This window comes from Microtus oregoni, unplaced genomic scaffold (genome assembly GCF_018167655.1).
Source record: "Microtus oregoni isolate MIOR12 unplaced genomic scaffold, Mior012 000000F_ref0000247, whole genome shotgun sequence".
Taxonomy (NCBI): domain Eukaryota; kingdom Metazoa; phylum Chordata; class Mammalia; order Rodentia; family Cricetidae; genus Microtus; species Microtus oregoni.
In genome coordinates this window covers 77,281,380-77,295,970 of record NW_024543059.1, presented here as the reverse complement: position 1 = coordinate 77,295,970, position 14,591 = coordinate 77,281,380, and the positions used below count along the sequence as shown (strand labels likewise).

The following is a 14,591-nucleotide window of genomic DNA, read 5'->3' as shown; positions in this document are numbered from 1 at the left end:
CCTCAGACTTTCCTTTAGAAAAGAAAAGAAACAAAGCCCTTAGGAGGTTAGAAGTGTCAAAATTAACAGAAGGATATTTGAAGGCAAGTGGGACTTCTGTTTTTAGGAGAGCTGTATTCATGTGTGGCTTCAGATAAAGTTCTAAGTCTACAAGTATATTTTTAATTTAAAAGTTGAATCACATATTGACTATTAGTACAGTCACTCTTCGGTAGATGGGTTCTACATCTGCAGACTCAACCAAGCATACATAAAATATTTGAGGGGAAAAATACAATCACATCAGTGATGTGCACAGATGTGTTCCTTGCCCCTAAACAGCACAGCATGGCACAGCAACTCCTTCAGAGCATTCGCATGACTTTTCAGGTTAAGAAGCCTGTAGATTTTCTCAATTACACAGCATTGCATAGATTAGTGAATTCCACAATTCTATTAAACAGACCTGAGCATGCACAGACTTTGATATCTGTGGGGTGATCCTGGAACCAGTCTCCTCTGTGAACCAACAATGCCTTTAGTTGCATATTTTTGCAATAAATCGCAAATTGTAGTACAACTGTGTACACATGACTTTGGACTTTTCATGCAATTTCACCCTTCCCTTTCCTTTCACTTTCCTATAATATATGCATCTTTGGTGAATTCTAACTATTTGATAGAAAAAAAACTTTTAGTATTGAAAACTCATATTATTGAAGAGAAGATGGTTATGTCTTTTTGTATATTATCTGCATTCCAAGGGGAACTGGTTATTTAGAGCATGAATTTGTAACCAGGACAGTACATTCAACAAAGGTACATATTGTCGGGCAAGTAGTAGAAGTAGACAGTAGAAGATTAAGTATCAACCTGTATAGAATCTATATGGAAAAGAATTCAGGGAGGCAAAAAAAATTGTCCTTCAAATTGACAGAAGTATTCCACCTTTGTGTGTTGTCATTTTACTTTGTTCCATGGAGTGGACTGACCTCAGGGCAGGTCACCGTGTCTCTCTGGAGTCATCCCCATTTCCTCAATGTCTTAACACCACATCACTCAGCCACATTTGACTCATTGTCTCTTATGATCTCCTCAGGTGTCATCCTCTACATCTTGCTGGTGGGGTACCCACCCTTCTGGGATGAAGACCAGCACAGACTGTATCAGCAGATCAAGGCTGGAGCTTATGATGTATGTAATAAGTATTCATACAGATTTGGATGAGGGTTGGTCAGTTTACTGCCAGGGCCAAGGGTTGTCGTTCTTATTTTTGTTAATAACAATTTTGTATTCTGTCATTTGACAACCAGTGTGAGGCAAATATTTCTTAGCATGTGAAGAACATTATATCTAATATAAAATATACTTGTGTACAAGGAAGATTAACTATGAAAATTAGTTATGATAAGCAATGGATTAGTGTAAAATATTTATAGTTTCAAACCACAAATTTAAGTCATTATAACTAAAACTCAAACACATCTTTATTAAACAAAATAGGAGCTATTATAAGCAATATTTTTGACAGTGAGAAGTAAGTTTATTTTTGTTTTGTAAAATTCATATTTCAGGAGTCAGTGAATTTTGGGGAAGTATTTCTGCATCGTGTTGCTTGTAGAAGTGTTTTTTGGATAAGATGTGTGGTCAGTTGGGGAGAGTCCAGGTGGCGGAAACAGATGAGTTAACACGTCACAGCCCAATTTGTTCAACTTTTGAACCATTGTGCCATGTGTGTCAGGTGGGGGTTGTCATAAAGAATAGTGTAGCTGTAGCTACTGAATTTCTGGGCATATGTATCTCGTCAATTTTCTGAGCAGACTTCTGAGACGTAATGGTTTCCTGCAGTTCAAGAAGTTGTAGTGGATGTGATTGGCATCAATTGACCAAACAGTGACCACAGCCTTATTTTGGGGGGCAAATTTGGCCTTGGGATATGCTTTGGATCTATTTCTTGGTACAGCCACTGTCCAGCCAGTTCTTGTCTGCAGTCTGCTCCTCTTCCTATCACCGTATGATAAAAAGTGGTTTCTAGTTGGATAGAATGAGAGATGATGGCCGCTCAAGATAATTTCTTTCTCCAGTCAGCTCATGGGGCCCATTTATGATCATGGCTATCTTGCAAGCATTATTTCTAATTAAGTGTTTTAGAAATTCACACATTAATATTTCATACATGCTCATGTAAAAGCCAGTGGACCAAATTGAAAAAGAGAACCATGACCAGCTTTATCTTATTAGTTATTCTTTTTGTAGCACTAGCCATTGTTGTGAATTGATCGATTTTTTTAATAATGAGAAAATTTATGAAGCAATACACTATTGCAGAAATGAGGACTATGTTTGGCTTTTCTCTATTTGACTCAGGGTGTGTGTTGTTATTGTTGTTGTTGTTGTAAGACAAGATTTCATGCTTTCCAGGTTATCCTTGAGCCTCTGTGTAACTGAGGCTTGACTAGAAGTCCTGGTCCTCTGCCTCTGCCTCTGCTTCCCAGTGTTGAGATTATAAACCTGTACCTACATGCCTGGTCTGTGCGTCTGTCTCTACAAATGTCTTACTAATTTCTGTCTTTGAAGTTTCCATCTCCAGAATGGGACACAGTGACTCCTGAAGCCAAAGACCTTATCAACAAAATGCTTACCATCAACCCTGCCAAACGCATCACAGCCTCTGAGGCTCTGAAACACCCATGGATCTGTGTAAGTCACTTTCCCATATGCCCTAGGAGCCAAACCAAAAAGTAAACTCTTAGTCGGTTTTTATAGATTTTAAATAATCTTGCAAAACAAAAGGTGAAGTTTAATGCCTTTTTGGTCTCATGGTATTTAAGAAATGAATTTTATAACAATGAAAGTCACCATTGCCTATAGCAAACTCAAAATTGTATAAATGGCTACATAAGTATTGGTGGCAGTAACAGGAATGAGTAATTCCCATGCCAATTATTGATTAGACTCATGAGCAGGGAATAAGAAAATGATACTAGGATAATATATCCTAGAAAGAAAATTTTGACAGAGTCCAAATATTTATCATTAAAGAGCTTTAAAAATGTATGAGGTTTAGAAGCTAGAGGTAGTTTTAGGTAGTCTGAGTTTCTTGCAGAAGCCCTAAGGAAAAACAAATCACAAGGGGATCTAAAAACCCCAGTAAGTTCCTGGGTTGAGAATGAAATAATTAGGTAATGATAAAATGCTGAGCAAATGGAAGGTATTCTAATAGAAATGCAATGGAATGCTTACTGAAATGTTGATCTGAGGAGTTAATGATCTTCATCTCTGCCCCTTCTCATCGTCAGTGTTTGATCAAAGTCATTCATGGTCTTTAGGAGATCATGCTTTGTTGTAAGAAACTCGGGCAGTTGGATCCTTGCAAGTTGCCTGTACGGGTGCAGGCGCCCTTGGGAAAGACTGGAGGAAACTCTTTATTGTCTTTGGTATGCTTTAACTATCCTTAAGTTGCTCTCTCCCCTCTTCTTCCAGCAACGTTCTACTGTGGCTTCCATGATGCACAGGCAGGAGACCGTGGACTGCTTGAAGAAATTCAATGCTAGACGGAAATTGAAGGTAAGAAACTTGACAGTGTTGTGTGCTGGAGTTGGGATGGTTGATTTGGTGAGGTGGGGAGAAAAGTACTGTAAGGGAAGTTTTACCAGAGCTTTTGATATTGTTGACCTCAACAGTTAGTCCTGGGGGATCTGAGGGAAACTGGGGGTGCTCCGTAATCAAGCCCGGGGTGAGAAGTGGGCTGGATGCGGTAGTGTGTGCTGTGGTTTCTCTCCTTGGAGGAAACAGCTGTGCAATCTGATCTAAATCTGACTCAAGCCGTTAGAGCTGGTCCTGAGAACCACAGACTAGGACTCTCAGGAAGCCAAAGGGGAAAAAAAAAAAGCAGACAATCTGAAGTCCTGTCTCAGAAAAATAAAGCTAGGAGATTTGTTAGTCCCTGCTATGTATTTTTAGGTCAGAGATTTGTAGAGGCAATTATGATCTTGATCTCTCTTTTCTTTGATAGGGTGCCATCTTGACAACTATGCTGGCTACGAGAAATTTCTCAGGTATACATATTTGAACTCTGCTCTTTGTCTTCGGTTCTTCTCTAGTATTTGTGTGTGTTTTTAAAGGAATTTAGAAAGTCTAGTAACTACAGGTAGTTATCTCACACACACACACATATATACATACATACATACATACATACATACACACACATATTTAGAAAGAGAGAGGGTGGGGAGAGAGGGAGGGAGGGAGACACACACGCACAGAGAGAGAAAGAGAGAGAGAGAGAGAGAGAGAGAGAGAGAGAGAGAGAAACAGACAGACAGACAGACTCCTTATGCTCCTGTGGCTGTCTGTAGGACTCCACCAGACTGAACACCCACTTGTCAAATGCTGGGATTGCACAAGCTTATCTATGTCTCATTTTAAAGCTGAGCATTTGAAACCTGGAATTTATTATTGACTGATGTTTCATAAATAACTATAAGGGTGTTTTATCTCTGGTTACTATAAGGAATTGCAATAAGAAAGACCTTTAAAATAATTCATCTTGTGGAACCCCACTCTTGTAAGCCTAATTCCTTTTGTTTCTTCACATTCCTTAAGACTAATTACACGGGCCGAAACTGTCTAATGAGGAATTACAGAGAACCGATCACATGGGCACATGGGGGTGACATCCAATTATAGTATTCCTCAAAGTGATCATCACATCAGGGGAGATAGCAGAGAACAAAAAAATAAAAAGAAAAACGTGCATATGAACTAAATTCAGTCAAGATATTTCTCTTCTTTAATGTGACTCTCCAGGATGGAGACACATTGTGTGTTAGTTCCAGAAAATTATTTTTAAGTTTGGAGCCTTCTTTGATAGATTATCTAAAAGCAGTAGCCATCCAAAGCCAAATGTTGTAGGTGCTAAGCAGACACGTGTGGAGTAGACTGAAGCAGCAACTAAGATCCATTTGATAAATTTATAATTGGGGATAGGTCATCAGGTGATGCATATCAATCCCAGCACTCCGGGGGCAAAGGAACAGGGAACTCGGTGAGTTCAAGGTCAGCCTCCTCTACGTAGAGAGACTCTGTTTTAAAAAGAAAAGGAAACCCTTTTAGTTCAGATGTTCAGTCTTAGAACGTTTGTAGTAATACGGGGCGTAGGGGCTGCTTCCCTGGCACCCCAGCCGCCTGGCTAGCTTATGCCCCGAATAATTACACGGAAACTGTATTCTTTTAAGCACTGCTTGGCCCTTTAGCTCTAGCCCTTACTGGCTAATTCTGATATCCCGATCAACCCATTTCTAATAAACTGTAATACCGGTCTTACCGGGAAGATTCTAGCCTATGTCCATCCTGGGTCGGATTGCGTGCGTCTGCCTGGGAGCTGGGAGTATGGCATCTCTCTGAGGCGTCTGCTCCCGAGAGGAGAGCTGTGGAGTCTGACCTCACTTCCTCTTCCTCCCAGCGTTCTGTTCTGTTTACTCCACCCACCTAAGGGTGGGCCTATCAAATGGGCCTAGCAGTTTCTTTATTGCTTAACCAATGAAATCAACAGATTGATATATGACACTCCCACATCAAACGGTTATCAAAAAATGCATTACTTTTGCTTTTGGATAGTGATGTGCAGCATTTGGCGACCTGTTCTGACTTCATTTTGCCTAACCTGGATGTTAAAAGTGATAATCAGACAGCCATCATCATATGAGTGTCAGACATCCTTCAGCCGATTCCTAGTTATTGCTTAGACCTCTGTTAACAGGTCAGCCCCCCTTCCTACTTAGAAACAATATGAAATGATAGGCTGATATGCAGCGATCTCTCCAGGCCAGCATAGTGCTACACATTCAAGGGCCGTGCTGCCAGCTGTTACGTGTTCTGTCCGACGTGCTTGGTCTGACAAGCCAGGCCGCTGCCTTTATCAAATCATGTGTTTTATAAATACCTGGTGAACGTCATTGACATTTATATGGGTGACTTCAATGTCAGTTCATTAAGCATTAACCCATATGTATATGACCTTAAAGTAAATAGATATTTCCCTGTGGCCCGAAGCTCAGTGAATCATAAAAATATGCATTTATATAGTATATATCATTTATATAGTGATGGTGAAAAACTGCCTTTTTAAAGATTTTCCAGAATTGAAATAACATATTTGGTTGAAGTTTTAAATAACAACCTTAAATGTAAATTGGGTCTTTATTAATAGTGTTTATACCCATTGGTAGATGCTATAGTTTACTGCATGTGTTTCTTTTCACCAATTCTGCAAACTAAAAGCCATTACAAATGTGTGGACTTTGTAATGTCTCTGAATGGTTTTTGCACGAAAATCGAACGTTTGTACCCATTTCTTCTACATCAGCCGAACAGCACAAGACTCCGTTACATCTTCTAGTCCATTCTGTAGTTGCATTTTAGTCTCGAGTATCCAGTGTGTTCTTCATTCTGTTCATTGCCAAATGTGCTCTTTAAAGTAACCGTCCATATTATGTGGTTGTAAAGCTGTTTTTATTTCTTCTTTTCTCCCTGAATGTGGAATATATTTCTTGTGAGGTAAGGCAGTAGTCACACAGGGGTTGGCCCTGCATCTCCCAAGCCAGACCGCTTCTTACCCCAAATCATTGTCTTCTTTTTGCTTGCCACTTCAATTCAAATTATCCTGTTTGTTTTCTAACTTATTAAGGGCCACGGGAGTTCACTAGTGCTCCTTTTTAACCACAGGCAACCGGTACCATAACCAAGGCAACTAGTGAATCTCCATTGATCAAAAATTAATAGCATTGTTGCCTAGAAACCAGACGAAATCCATATTCATGTCTTTTAAATAAATTTAAAGTGTTGTCAGATTGAAAACTAAAAGGAAAAAATCTCAAAGCAACGGAATATCAATAAATGAAATGTTCATGTAGTTTAGTTACTGCTAGGTGGTTCATTTCAAATGTTGTGCTCTGTGTGCTTAAATGACTGCACATTAACATTAAAGGGAACTGTGTGTACTTTGTCCTCCATATCTGTGAGTGTTCTACACCAGTGTACTAATCATCATTACAGCTTTAACTGGCTGTTCATTGTGTATGTGCACATTGTTAAAAGGATGCAGTCTAGGTTTAATAGCCCGAAGAAACTTGTTAGCGATGAAAGCCATGCTTAAGTCCCCTGGGAAAAGGAAGTTTCCTATGAGAACCTACACCCTAAAGATTTCATTTTATTTTAGATCTTGTTTCAGATGTTATGGTTTTTAATTTTTCAATTCAAAGACCTTCATTTAGGAAGCCTTTGTATTCTGATTTTGAAGTCTAAATGAACTCGGAATGCATTTTTTTTATTATCATATGCTAAGCATTTAAAAAAAATTTGCTCCTGGTCAATAAGGTACCATTTGATGTTATATAGATATTTGTATATTCAATCCAACTGAAGTTCTCTGATTTCAAAAATAAAGGAAGTACATTGTTTAGCCAGAGCAAATTTTTGTGACTGAGATTTCAACCTCTGGCAAGAGGGGCTTCAGTGGCAGAACTGACATGGTCACCAGACATGGCAGGAATGAACATGTAGTGAGTCTGCCGGCTGGTGTCTAGAGACCAAGTCAACTTTCTGGATTATGAAGGATGGTCCAGTAAAAGTTCCAGTATCCTTTTCAGGACCAACAGTGACACAAAGTCCAATGCACACAGCTGGCAAAGTGTTCCATTTCGTGCCATGAACTATGTAAGAATTGATCTCTAAATTTGCTGTGGTGAAACCAGAAAAGTGATACTGTATTTCCGTGTCCTGTAAGCTCTTGCTCATCGGTGTGACCTTGAAGGCTTGGTGTATGTTGGTCATAGCTCAGCAAAGGTGGCAGGAGACGATAACTTGATTTGTCATCTCACTGTGGCTTTTGTGGATAACTCACTGAGTCGATTTTACTCTCATTTTGCAGCAGCCAAGAGTCTGTTGAAGAAACCCGATGGAGTAAAGGTAAGTCAAGTGGCTGTCTTAAACCATCTCTGACTTTCAGATGCTGGGGAGTTTAAGTGCTACCTGCAAATCCCAAGTTCGGATAGCTTCTGTACTTTACGGTTCCCTAAAGAAGGTACAGGCTGAAGCACAAGATAGTTTAATACATAAACATGATTATCATTGATGCAAGCATTCAATCATTTCACTAGATTATATATTAACTAGGAAAAGTTATAAACTGATGTCTAAGTCTCTCTACCTCTCTACAGTTCCAAGCCACTCTGGTGACCTAAGAATCTACAAAAACCAAATGCTTTTCTGAGTAATTATGATGTGCACTTGAAGCCTTCCAAGACCTGGGAACAAACTCAATTGGCCCGAGAAATCAGGGTATCAGTGACTAAGTGCCCTTATTTGGGAAGAGTTTTTTTAAAAGCCCATAACTTTCTTGTGTTTCAGTCATAATTATTAGAGATATATTCAAGGTGACTACCCTGTACAGATACTAGGAAAGCCTTCCAAGAAAGATGGTGACAAAATATTTTTACTTTCTTCGATTTCTAACCAATAAAATACAACTTTCTTTCTAATGATAATATCTTTAATAGAGAGTAGCCTATTTTCATAATAATCTTTGTTATTTTTCCAGATTATCACCTATATGTCTTGTTAATGGTTTTCTCTCTTTTCCAATGGCAGATGCATACATTCCTCCACAGGTCAACCCTCCTGGGTATTAGTTAATCCTCTAACTGTTGAACTGGACCCAATCAGGTGGCCAGTTCATATTGAAAATGTAGCATAGAAAACCGTTTGTCAGTTGGTTCCTAAATTCATATGGAGTCATTGCTCTAGCACCTGTTTGTGTGTGACTTGAGAATTTTCAGCTCTGAGGTCACTATGCCCTGTGCTTGCTAGGTCGCAATTTTCCATTCTTCAAGCTAACAGTACCTTCCTTCTGCTTTTGTCACTCAGTTTAGATTCCAATAATGACAGTGGCTATCTGTCTCTTCCACAGTGTGACACTGGTGGAAATTTTAAGTTTCCAGATGTTTCCCTGTGATCTTTCTATACTGCTCAGGGCTGGAGAGTTCACAAGTCCAATTGACAGTTATTCCCATTGTGATCCTGATATGAAAACCTTTTGAGAGCAGTTTCCCTCCAGTCAACTGACAACACCTTTTCCACAGCAAAATGATTATATATTCCCTGCTTTGGTCATGCTTGTGTTTTCTCTTCCTTTCTCTTTGACTGGTCAATTCAGAAAAGGAAGTCCAGTTCGAGTGTTCAGATGATGGTGAGGATCTGTGTCCGCCAGAGTTCTCCTACTGGGAAAAATACACACTTAGAAATGAAAGAGTCTCATTTACCTGAGTTAATGGAGTAGAAAAGAGTAAGAGCGTCATAGGTCAGCGCTAATCGGCACGCATAACATGCTCCTCCGCTTTCACATTACGTTGTTTTTCTCTGATAGAATTTTTCAGGTAAATAACAAATTGAAGCCTTATCCATACTCTGTTAATGAATTTCACCATCTGTGAGATCAAAGCCCAATTTTCTCCTTGAGAATAAAGAAGCCAGGACACAGGGAATGTTTCCTCGTACAGGAAGAAACGCTGTAGGGTTATCCTTTAATTGATACTCATAAATACATTCAGATATAACTTAATATACTTGCCATGAGTTTACAAATAATGTGAAAGTGATTTCAGCATGGGTCCATTCTAGCTAAGCTTCTTTAAAAGGAGTATGTGTTAACTGAATGAATGCAAACCCTTGTTCATGCCTCCTGAGGGTAATACTGTATCATTTAAATATCCGATTGCATTCAGGTTTCAAACAACAAAAATCCATTGCTTCCATAATATAAAGTACATAAATTCACATGTACATTTAGAAGACAACTATGGTTGAACATGGTGCTTGATAACTGACTCTTTAAAAGCTAGTTCCTCTGGCTTTTACTGAGAAAATAATTTATTATTTCGGAATAATATCATATATATCTCCAAAGCATGATGGTGTGTCTGTTTTCATGTATGAACGTGGACAGTGGTTATAGTAGTCAGGCACTGTGACTGATAAGTTTGTGTGTATTTAAATACAAATAAGTCACATTTTTTCACAAGCAATTCTTAGCAACTATATCCTAGGGAAAAGTCTGTCTCCTCTCAAAACAGGAAGAAGAGTATTCCAGAGACTTTCTATCTCATTTGCATCTACTGATAAACCCTAAACCCGTTAAGGACACGTGGCACTTTCATCAAGTACTCTTTCTGAATAGGAAGCTACTTGTGGTCATCCTTCTAAGGTCTAATGCAGCCTGGAGTAACATGAACACATTCTGTACCCAGCTCACATATACCCGGACCTCCCATATCTTTTTGACAGTTGCACACACAACAGTCTAATCTTTAATAAGTTATCTAAGTAAAGGGAATTTTCAACACTTTCTCTCATTTTGCATAACGCAGAGCACTGTTTCATAGCTTATTAAATAGTGCTCGTACCAGCAACCACACAAAGTGAATGAAAACAAAAGCCAAGCATCTACCTGCGTTCATTTCTGTTCGCTTGCATCTTTCTCTCAGTGACAGCCCCCACACAGCCTGTAGGCCTAAGGTTAAATGAGTAAACCCAAATAATGACTTGTGTTATAACTTATAAATAATCATTTGCTATGAACGCCATGTTCCTCTCTAAGTCCCCAGGTATATTTTCATTCATATTAAAACTATGGATGGATCCCTTTAGAAATAATATACAATGCAAATGCCTATATAACTTGATATGCAAAACTGGATGTGAATTTAAATTCTGTCTGATAACCATAATGTAATATGTCATGCATGGGTTTAAAATAATATCGATTATTCCATCTCAGTATTTTGTTCTTTAGTGTAAAACTCAACAGAGCTCCAAGCCCCCACATGCCTACACAGAGTTTCCTCTGTGGGCCATTGCCGTATTTATCGGTCCCATGAGCTTCTTTGGAAACGTGGTTCCCATGGTAGCAACCACATCTCCTTTAAAGATAAACTCGCCTGTGTTGATGCAAGGGTTTGGTCCCACCGGATGTACTAGGCAAGAAAAATGGAACAGTCACAAGCTGCTGAGCTGTCTCTTGGGCAGCTGTGGACAAGAAAGTCCCTTTACACTCAGGCTACAGAATGCAGTTTGATTTCTTCCACTTATCAAAGAAGATGTATTCCTAAAGGAGACCCAAACTTACCATTTTCAATAAAACACTTTAATGTCCGCACTTTGCCAGAAGAGTCAGGATTTTAATTGGATACCTGGTAAGCAAAGTAATGATAGCTCCCCAGGGAAAGCTGGTCTGTGTGTGACTTCAGGCTCAAGAAGAAAATGAGAAGAAAAAACTATAAGATAATAAAGGAACGTGTTCGTAGCAGTGAATAACGGAAAATGTCGAGACAGGATGGACCTAACTTGAAGAGTATGAAAGCGGCTACAGCCTTCTCATACTCTGCAGCTTGGTTTGGGCTCACTGAAGCCCCGCAGAGGAGGCAGCATGCTCAGAGCAGCCACCGCTGATCTCATTCTCTCGTCGTAGAGTCCCAGGCTGCGTGGGATCTTCAGGGACTAGATGTGCCCTTCCTTCATGTCCGTCATCCATCTCCAGGGGCTCTTTATTTTCATGTCTGTATTTCCATGTAGACATGCTCCTTGTAGACATTGGCTACTCAGAAGATTAAGGCATCTCTGTTTCTATTTTCTGCATATCCACAGATAAACAACAAAGCCAACGTGGTAACCAGCCCCAAAGAAAATATTCCTACCCCGGCGCTGGTATACCTGGACTCTTGTACCTTTCTTCAGTTCTGCACTGTTTGCTGTTGTTTCTCTCGTTTGCTTTCACTAAATCAGTATCTGTGTATCAATACTTCATTTGTTGTTAGGTTGTTTTGTTTTTGGTTGTTTTGTTTTTGTTTTTTTTTTTCAAATTAAGAAGAAAAGTTTACATGGTTTGATTTCCTTTTCTTGAGCTAGTTGTCAAGCAGTGTGTTTCTAACATGAGCCTTCTCATTTCATTGTGGGACCTCATGCTTTTCTCTGCAGTTGGAATTCTTGCATGCTGGCTTGGAAACGCAGCAGAATGTGCTTCGGTTACCCTTAGCTCTTCCGGTGATGGTTGCTACTGATCTTGCAAACAATGGTTTCTCTTTCTGCCAAGAAAGTGTTGACATCAAGGAGAGCTAACAGGATTCTTGCAAGAGGACATAAAAAAGTAGACCTTATTCAGAGTTCCCATTTCTTTTGTACTGAAAGACAACATGGCTTTGCAAGACTTTACTTTCTGAGATAAAGAGGCACTGCATAAGTCAAAGCTTTCTGTTTATTGTGTTTCCAATTAATTGTCCAATTAAATTGTTCACTTTCTTCCACAGAATGAGAGGATGTAACACAGAAGTTTAAACTATCAGTGACAGTTTTGTCCATTTCAATCAAACATACATAACTAGCAACTAAGTCAGTTAGTTCTCCACAGAGGAGTAGTGTTATGCCACAATGCAAAATCTGAATACTGGCATTTAGTACATAGGGATGTATAAGATTTTCTTCAAATGTTTTCATAATTTGTCTTATAATTCCATAATTTGTTTTATAATTATTTTTATTCATTACTATGCCAAGACTGGTATTGTCATTGACTTAAAAATGTTAGGCATTATGTTACTTGAGTTAGCCAATTGGAGATTTGATTTAAAAACATTTGAAAGAAAATATATGTCAAGATCGAGGGTTATCGGGGCTGAGAGCATAGCTTAGTGGGAGAATATTTTCTTAACTTAGAAGAAACCCTGGGGTTCAATCCCTACCCCTGTAAAAGGAAAAAATGTTTTCTTAAAAATGGGTAAGAAAAAAAGGGGCCAAAAAATCACTATTACTTATCTACTAGTAAGGTCAGTTTCACAGCTTAAACCACAGACGGGAAGAAAAGAAGCAACACTTGTGTTTTTCTAAGTGTGCAGTGCAGGCTGTCTCTTGGGGACGTTCCTGTGGAGAAGGTTGGCCATGATTACAGCCACTCACAGGTGCTAAAGTGCCCGTTAATGTATGCACCAAGCATGCTGTCACTGTGTGAACACTCCGTCTATTTTTTTAACATCAGTATTTGAATATACTTTCCACTTAAGAATTTTTTCACAGAAAACCATAGGAAAATAATAATTTTTTCATGGAAAAAGATTACCTAACAACTTACTATTCTGCATATGAAGCTCATAAAGCAGAACTTTTCCTTTCCATGTGAGTAATGTAGAAAAGAATATATCAATATATTAGCATTACTAATGATAGTGTTTTATGATTAGTTCTAAAAAACACTTAAATAAACTTTTTAAGTATTCTTTAGATTTTTTTTTCATGAGCTTTAGACTGTATTCGTTTGGACAGTTTTGTAGGGACTTTTGTTTGTTTTGTTTTTTAAACTGTGGTCCAGTATTTCAGGATTCTCCAAAGGGTATTCAACTATGAGTTGATTATAATAACTCTGAGTCCAGTCCCAAGGCAATACAGCTGAAAAAAAAATACCTTCATAAAGAATTTGATGTCTTCTGAAATACTTTCATCTATGGCATCCTTGGCCAATTTTTGTGAGCTAGACAGCAACAGAGTATTCAGTAGAGAAGAAAGGACAGCTCTACCTGGCTTAGGGCCTGGTGAAACAGCAGGTGCCTCTTTAGATCTCCAAACTGCAAAGCCCTGCCTGTTTGTTCATCTATCAGGAATAAGGTCTTTTGCATGCTGCTTCTGGGTAGGGAGGTGCCTGATCTCATAGGCTCACCAGGGAGGCCTCCCCAGAGATCCTGTCGGCTGTTGACAGCCCTTGACATGGCTTTAGCTCTTATCACTCTTTAGTCTTGTCTGTTGGCTCACTCTGCTCTGTCCCACAGACTAGTAAGAATGTACTTACCAATACAAACTGTTTCTTTCTCTATTTTGTTCTCACTCAGGAGCCCCAAACTACCGTAATCCACAACCCTGACGGAAACAAGGTATTCAGAAAGAATCAACACCATTTGCTTTGATAAGATTGCACATCTCATCAAATGCCCTGTCCAAAACTGAATCATGATCTCAAGTGGGAAAGAAAAACTTGGCCCTCTTTCCATCACGTGTTCTTTTGTGCCTAATTAGTCTAGAATTATACATAGACTTCTTTCAGATCAAAAAGAATGGCATCCTGAAGGAGAAGTCAGTGATCCCTTAGTAAATAATAAAAAAAATAAGGGTCAGGTTAAATCTTTCTGTTGAGATGACTGTACCTTAGGCAATTCCATGTGGTCTTTTTACTTCTCTGTGCCTGTTTGCTCATTGTGTGATAAACACTCATAGCATGAAATCTCAGAATTTCCTGCTATCCTTCCATTGTCTTCAAATAGAATGACTTTGTTTCTTTTCTCCTAAAACTTGTTTCTGAGCTTTTCAGTTGTCTTCTGTTGTCACAGTGGTTGTGTTGTTGTTTGCCTGTGTTTCAGTTCCCTGTTATTGATGATATTGTTGGTGGTGTTACTGTTTGCCATGAATGTGAAGAGAATCAGGCATTCCGTTTCTTGTTAAATATGTTTGTTGTCCATCTATACAAATTATAGTAACAGATATTAAAGGATTATGCTGAATGAAGACTAATGTGT

The 14,591-nt window shown here is 38.9% G+C and overlaps 1 protein-coding gene across 9 annotated transcripts in view; it reads left to right on the top strand.

The window, feature by feature from the left end:
- The window catches only part of Camk2d (calcium/calmodulin dependent protein kinase II delta), a 248,479-nt gene that overhangs the window by 195,516 nt on the left and 38,372 nt on the right, over nt 1–14,591 (top strand). For 3 of the 9 annotated variants that reach the window (XM_041653850.1, XM_041653883.1, XM_041653841.1), the window contains exons 9-15: nt 1,079–1,173; nt 2,557–2,679; nt 3,463–3,546; nt 3,995–4,037; nt 7,913–7,950; nt 11,683–11,742; nt 13,911–13,952. In XM_041653850.1, coding sequence (XP_041509784.1) covers nt 1,079–1,173; nt 2,557–2,679; nt 3,463–3,546; nt 3,995–4,037; nt 7,913–7,950; nt 11,683–11,742; nt 13,911–13,952 — 485 coding nt within the window. The remainder of the gene's footprint in view (nt 1–1,078; nt 1,174–2,556; nt 2,680–3,462; nt 3,547–3,994; nt 4,038–7,912; nt 7,951–11,682; nt 11,743–13,910; nt 13,953–14,591) is intronic. The other 6 variants (XM_041653874.1, XM_041653866.1, XM_041653860.1 and 3 more) reach the window with 3 other exon arrangements.